This window comes from Ctenopharyngodon idella, chromosome 6 (assembly GCF_019924925.1).
Source record: "Ctenopharyngodon idella isolate HZGC_01 chromosome 6, HZGC01, whole genome shotgun sequence".
Classification (NCBI taxonomy): Eukaryota; Metazoa; Chordata; class Actinopteri; order Cypriniformes; family Xenocyprididae; genus Ctenopharyngodon; species Ctenopharyngodon idella.
This window is the reverse complement of record NC_067225.1, coordinates 25724814-25735421: the sequence shown is the minus strand read 5'-3', so window position 1 is coordinate 25735421 and position 10608 is coordinate 25724814. Positions and strand designations below refer to the sequence as shown.

Here is a 10608-nt window from a genome sequence, read left to right as displayed (position 1 = left end):
ATTTGCCTGTATTTGTTCCAAACGTTTGCATAGATGATATCACACTATTGTTAGGCTATAATAGCATTTCATGTATGTTCTATATTTAATGAAAAATATTATTTTTAATGTGCAAGCCACATGCAGCTGCCTGTTTTTTCGTTATAGAATATGTGGCCATGCATGTCAATGTTAGCTAGTTTATGATAGTTCATTTTCATTTCAGCTTTCGTTTCCCCCGTGCTCGGAAATCTGCATTTTCTGCATTTTCGTGTTGTGACCCTAGCAAGATCCTTAACGTATGCACTTTACCAGCTTTGACATCCATGTCACAGCACAGGGAGAAAAACAGCTGAGCTGCTCAGCTTCACCCCCTCCACCCCAGACTGTTTTCCGTCTACTTCCTCCCCTCCCCCACCCTTCCTCACTCTTTGTTCGCATTCTGTCCTCTCCACTGGTTGCCACCCAACACCGTTTCTGATTGGCCAGTTTGATATTAGAGGCGAGGCTTGTGATGCAGCGCTGACATTTTCTCAGTTCGGTGAGAGATTACGGTGTCAGTAGAAGAGCTTGAGAGAAAGCGGCTGACGCTCTGGCGTTTAAACAGCTTTTTCTCGGTCTAAACCCTTGAAACAAATATAGAGCACTTTACTCAATAAGAAAGATACAAACTAGATGATTCGTATCATAAGAGAAACGATTTGAATGAAAACACAGAGCTGTGTTCTTTCTTCTGTCGTGTCGTCTTTCTTCCTCATTCCGGTTTCTTTTGTTTATGTCCTTCAGTGTCTCTACTGCACGGCGGAGATTACATCGCTGACAGTGAGTAAACGATAGAGTGAATCGAGAAAAAAACGAAAGGCAGAGAGAAACATAGAGAGACCATCTCGTCCTTTTAACCGTCTACACGTCTTGTGGTGTCCAACTGGACCAGGAGCGAGAGTCTAATGCCCCCGGAGGATGAGCCCAGCCATCGAGGGAATGCAGACAGAGCCGCAGGGGTATTTGGGGAAAGGGGTACTCCTTGAGCCCTTTGTGCACCAGGTGGGGGGACACTCGTGTGTGCTTCGCTTCGGGGAGCAGACGATATGCAAGCCCCTCATCCCCCGGGAGCACCAGTTTTACAAGAGCCTCCCTGCGGCTATGCGGAAGTTTACACCGCAATATAGAGGTAAGTAATAATGCGACGTATTATTCTGGTTTCCTGACTATACAGGCTATTCCTTTCTCTTTCACAACTGTCTTTCGTGTACAGTATTATATTTTATTGGTGTGTTAGACTGTAAAAAAACATCTTCGTGCTGAATGAAGGCCAGCAGTGCTGCTGTGCTGTGTTTCCGTCGCTGTTTTCTCACGAGGGCGCTGTTGTAATATCATAAATTCTTAAAGGGACAGCTCACTTAAAAAAATAAATAAATAAAAATAAAAAAATTGTCATCATTTACTCATCCTCGTGTTGTTCCAAACCCGTATGACTTTCTTTGTTTCGTGGAACAGAAAAAGAGGCACCCTGTTTGTCACATTCATTGTATAATTAGTCATATTAATTTTATAAAAAGTGAATGGTTACTAACATTCTATAGAAGTAAGAAAGTCATGTTTAAATGTTTGGGTGTACTACTATCCTTGTAAAGCTCCCTTTCGGGTAACTTAGGGCCCCTATAAGGTAAGTTATTGCATGCTAGCAAGGCTGTACTTTGTTAACGCAAACACATAGGTATCGGTTTAGTTTGAGGATGAAATGTCTGAATGTGAAATGCTTCCCAGCCTGACAAACATGAAAATAAGCAGCAATGGCAAATGTTTCTTTCTGGACCAAAAGACTGCTGACATGACAATCATTGACTGCCTCCCACACACCTGTGGTTACAAGATTTTGCGGTCATTCCTGAAGATGCACCTGGAAAGACAAGTTCAACCAGCTTAGATGTTTGCTTCTGTCCACTGTCTCTTTTTTTCTCCCTTCTTTCAAATATATAAGCCTACAGCCTTGTTTGAATGCACACTACAGTGTCCATACGCTTTAAATACCCTGGTGTGATAATAAGTGTGCAGGACATCTGTTTTTTTTTTTTATTGGGTGAGGTTGAGGGATGGGTGTGATGTCAAAACAGAAGCTTGAACATCATCTTTGTGGTTGTTTAGGGTGTCTTGAAATGCACTTCTTTTCCTGAACTGTAGGAAATTACTGACTTTAGTGCTTTTGACACTTTTTCTAAACTGTTTCCTGTTTTAATGTTCTGAATTGGACACCTTGGTGAGACTTTGGGTGTTGTTTTTTTTTGTTGTTGTTGTTGTTGTTTTCGATGTGGTGTTATTGTCATTACGATACGGCACATTTCTTTATTATAATGCAAAAAACTGATGAAATTTACATTACATTATTAAAATTTGTACATCATGGTAGTATTTTTTTTTTGTTCTGCCTTTAATTTAAGCTGATTTAATAAAAAAAAATTATTGTATTATTGCACATTTCTTTCACATTTTTACTTTGATGCATTAAAATACTAGAGTAATGGGAGGCCATCATCATCACTGAAAATAATAAAACAACACAAAAATCTATTTTAATTTTATTTTCATTATATATTCTTTTTTCCCCATTTGATTTTAGGTTAAAATCACTGATCTATATGAATTTATAAATTCAAGTGTTTGAAATTGACTTTTCATGAGATTCATCCTTGTAGTACTTTCTCTCTTTCAGAATATCATATATTTGATTTTTCTATGCAAAAGACGTCTTGTTTATGTCTCTCAAGACATTTTAGCCTTTCAGGTTCATAATACATTCTTGTAATGTCCACGTTTTTCTTCTGTGATTTTCCCAGGTTTTGGTCCATTGTGTTTTATCCGATTCTTTTGAAATCAGTTTTGAATTTGAGTCATGAAGTGATATGATTTGTTATTTGACAATAAATAGTGTTGGTTTCATCATATCTTAAGCCTCTTGTCATTTGTTCGTGGGCTGGTTTAATTCTTGTGTGGCAATTGATTGAACGCAAACGTTTCTTGTGGTTTGCTATGACACATTTTGAGAACCAATCCAGTGAAGTCACAGCTCCTGTTCATTGGTTGTTGTTGTTGTTTCTTAGACCTCTCTCTCTTCTCAGCCATCAGCACTATTTGCTTCCCCCCCACCCTCTCTCTCTCTCTCTCTCTCTCTCTCTCTCTCTCTCGCACTTTTGCAAGTATTTCTGTCTTGTTGTTTGTTTGTTATGGATTGTGTGATTCCTATCAGGTTAGGAGCAGCCTGTGCTGTCGGCTCAATAGCTTTTGTTAAAGACTGGCGAGCTTTTAAGAGCAAAAAAGAGAAGTGGGTAAGAGATGTTAAAGATTTCCCAGACAGTTTACTTTAAGCTCGGAACTCTGACTACTTCTTCTTTGCTGAAGTGAAGTTATTATAGTTTCACCTCTGACCTCATTCTTTTTTTCCTCTCTCCCTCTTTATCTTCTATTCCATCTCTCTCTCCTCCCTCTCTCTGCAGGTGTGGTGTCGGTGAGTTTCGAAGAAGATGAGGAAGGGAATTTGTGTCTTATTGCGTACCCTTTGCACAGTGAGCTTGGGGACCTGGAGAATGTGGTCCCCTCGGCCGACCTGGATCCCAATAACAAAATAAAATGGGTCAGTAAGATGCTGCTGGACAATGAGGGCTACAGCAAGGACCGGTCCAGACACACTCGGAAGGATAAGGAAAAGAGGTGAGGGGACGGTAACCGTTGATTGTGCAATCGGCTTGTCAGTATGCGTAATAGATGCATAGGATTGAAGAGTTAAGGCCCGTTCACACCAAGAACGATAACTATAACGATATTAACATTCACACCAGGGGACGATATCATTCTGTTGATTCTAAGTGCACTGCAGTTATGTTTTCTGCCGCTTTAAATGCTCAAGCTCGTTAAAGTAGGATGGATTTTGATTGGCTGTCATTGCTTTTATCGCTCAACTGGAAAAAAATAATTCCAAAAGCGATTCCAACAATACTGTTTCTCTGCGCCTTTATCGTTATGGTTGTGGTGTTGACGCTGCTATTTTTTTTTTAGAACTATATCTTTATCGTTATAATTATCGTCTTTTATGTGAACGGGCCTTTAAAACTCAGAAGAATTGTTTTTTTTTTTTTGGCAGTTGTTTTAGTGTAAGTTTTTTTTTTTTTTTTTTTTTTTTTGTCTCTTTTTTTGTTGTTGTTGTTGTTAATTTTGTTCTGACTAAAATGCCATGCAATGCAGTGAATGCAAAAAAAAACAAAACAACCAAAACAAACAAACAAAAAAAACATTTTAACTTTTGAACAAATCCAAAAAACTTGTATTGAATGAGGGACCAGAGACAAGAATATCAGAAACTTGGGAGTGTGTCTCTTGATATGGGCCTGTAAGCAACCACCTAGCAAGTAGGGCTGAATGATTAATCAAAATAAAATTGAAATTACGACATGGCTTAGTGCTATTATCAAATCGCAAAGGCTGCAATTTAATTTAATATAGTTGCTCAGGTCATAGTAAATTCTGTTCCATGTGAAATCCATCTCTGCATCTGCACTGTTTTTTTGGGTCACTTATGTTGTACATTTGGGACCACTACTTGTGTGTTTATAAGTTAGTATTGTAATTTTACAGTTGTAGTGTACTTTATTATTTTATATATTTTTATATATATATATATATATATATATATAATATAAATTATTTATTTATTTTTTTTTTTTATTTTTTTTTTACAGTGAAATAGTATTATAACAATAGTAATATTTCTTATTTGGTTTAATTTTTTATTAATGTTTTTATAATTATTATTATTATTATTATTATTATTATAAAATTAAAAAATATATATTTTATAGTCAAATTGATATATAATTACAAAGTATTTTTGGCCAAATTGTGTAGCCTTAAAATTTACATTTTCTTTTCATTCGCATTCAGTTTTTTTTTTTTTTTTTTTTTTAAATCAGAAAAACCCCTCAATCACCTTAGCAAACAAATAGCACTGACCTGACAACCACCTCCTACACTGTAGCTCAGTTTTGCATTAACACTGCATCACTGGATTGATTAAAATCCAAAATAAATTTCTTTACATTTCTTCTGTTATATAGATTTGGATTTTGTGGCTATTCAATTTTAAACCCCTGAAATAAAACAAAGTTATGTGTGCTAAACCCTTGCTGAAGTGCTACTAGTCATTTAATAGACGTTGAGGTTCAGAATCGTTCTCAAGGGCACAATACTGACAAATCATGTGCTGTTCATTGCAGATCGAACCAGCAGCTTTACAGTTAGCAGTTTTAAGCTTTAATGCCTAGACCACACCACCCCACATCTCTTGAATAATACTAGCCTGTGTTCTCCTGTAATAATGGCCCTGCTCAGTACATGTCTGACTCAGTGAGAATGTGACCGATCGTAGTGTCCTTGTTGTCATGAAGAGGTGCTGAGCGCACTGACCCACGGAACACCCAGCTGGGCAGAGCAGATGCTCTCTCAGCTCCTGGCAGCCGGACTGGTGCAAATGTGTGTTTTGAGCCAAAGTTTAGCAAAGGGTTATGTAACCAGCGTAGCTTTGTGACTTAGAAGTGACCTCTGTGTGACTGGGGAAGGGGTGAAAGAGCAGATAAAGGGCATTTGTTCTCTGTGCGGGATTTAGGATTTTATGAATCATGGGTAATAACCCACCATACAACTCTCTACTTTAAAACCAGAAGGAAATGCACTTGTCAGAGCTGTAGCAAACGTGCATGTCGCAGTAGCAATAAATCATTGTCATTTTCAGATAATAACATAATCAGATAACATAACATAATTATTTAATATTCAAGTTCAAACATATTTGCTTTTAATAAACTCTTGGCCCAGACCAATGCTTTTAGCATGTTGTTTAAAGCTTAATTGGGTGTTCTGGGTCTTAGGGTGTTTGTTCAGATCTCTAAAAAAGCATGTTGAGTTCATCCAAACAGGTAGTCTGATCCAGCAAGTTAGCCCTAATCTGTTTGTCTGGCTGACCCACCTCTGTCTTCACCCTTCCAGTGTGAAACGCGAGGAGGAGTGGATTAAGCAGGCTGAGGTGTTCTACTACAGTCTGGAGGGGAGCAATGCTGCTGGCCCTCAGCTCAAGCACAACCCCTGGAGCCTCAAGTGCCACCAACAACACCTGCAGAGGATGAAGGAGAACGCAAAACACCGCAACCAATATAGTATCCTTCAGTGCTGCCACAAACAACAAAAGTGGATTGGTCTTGTGTACTTTACTGCTGCTAGTTTTTACACATTTATATATATATACAGTATACATAATCTTTAAAAATTTTGGGGTCAGTAAGATATTTTTGAAAGAAAAAGACTTTTATTAATTATTACTACACATTAAAGTGATCAAATGTGACAGTCATAATGTTACCAAAAATGTATATTTCAAATTAATGCTGGTCTTTTGAACTGTATTTATCAAAGAATCCTGAAAAAATGATCATGGTTTCCACCAAAATATAAAGCAACACAACTGCAAATCTTTCTTAATCACCAAATCGGCATATTAGAATGATGATTAGAAGGATCATGTGACATTGAAAACTGGAGTAATGGTTGCTGAAAATTTAGCTTTGCCATCATAGGAATAAATACAAATTTGAAATATATTTAAAAATAAATTGTAGTAATAATTCATAATTACAATTACTACTCTATTTTTGACCAAATAAATGCAGTCTTGGTAAGACTTCTTTCGAAAAATATTAAATATTTTGAACAGTAGTGTGTATATTTCTATAAAATGTATTTTACAATATAAAAAAACAATTATATATATATATATATATATATATATATATATATATAAATATTTTATATTATTATAAATATTATGTTTTTAAATATAATGTTTTAAATATTATATCATAGCTTAAACACCTATTTTACCCACTTTTTACTTAAAAAATCACTAAAAATATCACTAAAATATATGAAAATCTCTGCTCATTGTAGATATTCGTACCGCACAACAAACAGCACATTATACAGCTTCTTTCATATGCAGACAATTAGAATGACACTTGTAAGGAAAATAAAAATAAACCATTTTATCATGCAACAAAAACAAAAGTTAATTGTAGAGCACAATTTATTGAAAAGAAAGGAGAATCTGTGTTTCTCTTAACCCAGCACCTCCCATCAGAATTCATCCTGTTGGAGAACCTGACGTGGCGCTACACGGTTCCATGTGTGCTTGATCTGAAGATGGGCACGAGGCAGCATGGGGACGACGCCTCTGAGGAGAAGAAGGCTGTGCAGATCCGCAAATGTCAGCAGAGTACATCCGCCAGCATCGGAGTACGCCTCTGTGGCATGCAGGTTAGCATAGCTCTTAAACGTAACTCCATAAGGAAAAACATTATAAAGGCAATGTTTCGTTCACACGCTCCTCTTTGCTTTTTGTCCAGGTCTACCATTCAGACACAGGGCAGCTCATGTTCATGAACAAGTACCACGGCCGTAAGCTGACCCTGTCTGGCTTCAAAGAGGCCATCTTTCAGTTCTTCCACGACGGGAGACGCCTAAGGCGTGAGCTCCTGTCGCCGGTGCTGCGGAGGCTGCGAGACATGCAGGCGGCCCTGGAGGCCTGCGAAAGCTATCGCTTTTACTCCAGCTCACTCTTGATAATCTACGATGGAGACCCTCCGCGATCCCGCCATTCCCCAGAGGATGGGCTTTCGGAAGAGGAGGAGGAAGATGACGATGATGATGAGGAAGAAGAAGAGGAGGAGGAAGAAGAAGAAGAAGAAGAGGAGGGAGGTGCTTTTGGATTCCCTCACGGCGCAGGTGCTGCCAGCAGCAGTAGCAACAGCGGTGCTTGCGGTGGCGGAAGCGGCACCAGCAGCTCTGCAGTGGTGCGACGCATGGCCAGGTCAGATGGCGGCCCGGCCGTAGACGTACGCATGATTGACTTTGCCCACACCACTTGTAGGCACTACGGGGAGGATAGTGTTGTCCATGAGGGGCAGGATAGCGGTTACATCTTCGGATTGGAGAACCTCATCACCATCATTTCCCAACTAGACGATCATAGCACAGATTAAACCACAGCTTCGTTTCAAACCAGCATGGCATTTGAATGGCGTGAGAAACTTATTTCTCTTTTTATTCCTCATTCTTTCAGTCCCCCGAGATGTTCAGTTCAGTAAAATCTCAAAACTTCACCTGTTCAGTTATTTTTGGTGTCTTTTTGCTGATTTTTGTGTGCGTAGAGGATTAAAACGTTTCGAGAGGCTAACATTGAAATGTCACATGATCAGCTTCCTCTGTGTTCAGTAGCTTTACTCACTTCCCCTGGTGTACTTTTACAACGTTGATGCCGTTCCCCGTTTCTTCCTATTTATTGAGAAGATAAAATGGTGATTTACAAAAGAAGGACCTGATTTTGTTCCAGTACTTACTCCTTGAGAAGGTTCCGGAAATTTGATTAGCTTCCGAACACTCCTTATTGGATGAAGGAACAGTTGGTGGCGATAAGGAATACTGTTAACTGTCGCTCTACAGCACCGTCCCATTGCACCTTTTACCCATTGTGAAGAGAGAACTATATTTGAATAGTTAGTTGACATACAGAGACTATAATAAAGCTTTATTTATTTGTCATATTTCCTAAATAAACTAAAAAGAAAAAACATTGAAAAAGAAAACGGAGATTCAAAAATACATTCCATGTTATTAATGTTACAATAATGATATTAATAAATATTATTATTTGACATGTTCAGATACCTCTATCTTATATCTGTTGTACACGGTATGTTGGAGGAAAAATAAAACTTGTTTGTGTTATTCTGGTTTTGTACTGTTGTTGTTATTGTTGTTATTATTATTATTATTATTATTATTAAATAATTTCTTTAATAAGATGTGCTGTATCCTGTCTAACAGGTTATAGTAAGTCATTCAAGTTTTGATGCTGAACAAGAATGGTGAAATGAAAAGAAAGAAGTTGGTTAAAATGTTTAAGATCTTTACTAAGGATGTTATTAAAATTTAACTAGCTTAAAATCAACTGAAAGCCGTTCTAATAGCATTATTGTGTTTACCCATAGTAATCTGTTACAACATATGACAACATACATATATATATATATATATATATATAATTTCATAATAATCTACATCTTTCTTACTATTTAAAATATTAAAAGATACAGGTATAAATGATTTTTTTGTAATGGTTGCTTTTACATAGTGGGACTCTATAATGCTTCCCTGATGGAGAAGTTGATACATTGGAAATAAAACATGACTTGAATCACTCACAATTGTCTGTGCATTCTTAAGAACCAATGACTCATATCATAAATTAGTTGAAGTGATGGATATTCTCAGTTTTAATAAGACATCAAAGCTGTGATTTTGATTGGGCCGAAAGATTGCCATACCAAGCTTGTATCCTAAATTTAACAAACTACCTAAGACTGCTTGATAAAATAATTGCAAAATTCTCTGATTTACACCAAACAGCCTAAGTCTACTTAGAAAATACAATCTTTGTTGGAACCTTGAACAGAGATAATCAAAAGAGGTAATTTTCATAGCCATCAGAGAGACAGAGTTAATAACCACATCACTACATTATCATGAGTTTTAAAAATGCTAATGTCTTGCCCTGTGTAAAACTTTTAAAGGTGTCCTGACCTTATCCTCTTTACTGGCTGTTTTAGAATTTAGACGCTCCTCTCAGTTACAAATAGACGTGTATCACTGTTACACAATGACGCAGATGTAAAACAGACATGCATTATCAACAACACTCTTTAAAAAGACGGGTTTGTTGTCACACTTTTTACTCCAGTGAACATTTCTCAGGGAGGGTTAATAATAGAGTACATACAGACAATACTAGTCAAAAGGAATAATTGAGGGTTTTTTTATGTTTTTGAAAGAAGTCTCTTATGCTAACTAAGGCAGCATTTATTTGATTAAAAAAAAAAAAAAAAAAAAAAAAAGAATATTTTGAAATATTATTACAAAAACTCAATAGTATAATATATTTGAAATGTAATTTATTCCTGTGGTGGTAAAGCTGAATTGTCAGCAGCCATTACTCCAGTCTTCAGTGTCACATTATCCTTATACTGATTTGGTGCTCAATTATTAATAATATTTTTGTGGAAACTGATTTTTTTTTTTTTTTTTCAGGATTCTTTAATGAATAGAAAGTTCAATAGAACAGCATTTATTTGAAACAGAAATATTTTGTAATATTATAAATGTCCTTACTGCCACAATTGAATGAGTCCTTGTTGAATAAAAGTATTAATTTCTTTCTTTAAATAAAAAAAAAAACTTACGCCAAACTTTCGAATGGTAGTGCATCACGGTTTTAAGCAGCAATATTAAGCAACTGTTGTTTTTTGAGCACCAAATCAGCATATCAGAAAGATTTCTGAAGGATCATGTGACACTGAAGATTGAAGTAATGATGCTGAAAATTCAGCTTTGCCATCACAGGAATTAGTTACATTTTAAAATATTACATATTCTAAAATATTATGTATATATATATATATATATATATATATACACACACACACACACACACACACACACACATTTAAGAAGTAACATTTAAAACTCAACTGGACT

At 36.5% G+C, this 10608-nt stretch overlaps 1 protein-coding gene across 1 annotated transcript; it reads left to right on the top strand.

The window, feature by feature from the left end:
• Positions 1-517: 517 nt before the first annotated feature.
• Positions 518-8802, top strand: ip6k2a (inositol hexakisphosphate kinase 2a). The gene is made up of 5 exons (XM_051897121.1): positions 518-1150; positions 3471-3684; positions 6013-6179; positions 7157-7332; positions 7422-8802. Exons 1-5 carry the CDS (start codon positions 940-942, stop codon positions 8055-8057), a joined length of 1404 nt encoding a protein of 467 aa, XP_051753081.1. The 5' UTR covers positions 518-939; the 3' UTR covers positions 8058-8802.
• The last annotated feature ends 1806 nt before the right edge of the window (positions 8803-10608 follow it).

Excerpts from the sequence above, each read along its gene's own strand:
- ip6k2a (XM_051897121.1), top strand. The coding sequence starts at position 940 with ATGAGCCCAGCCATCGAGGGAATGCAGACAGAGCCGCAGGGGTATTTG. Across the intron at positions 1,151-3,470 it reads GTTTACACCGCAATATAGAG|GTGTGGTGTCGGTGAGTTTC; the intron begins GTAAGTAATAAT and ends CTCTCTCTGCAG. Across the intron at positions 3,685-6,012 it reads CGGAAGGATAAGGAAAAGAG|TGTGAAACGCGAGGAGGAGT; the intron begins GTGAGGGGACGG and ends TCACCCTTCCAG.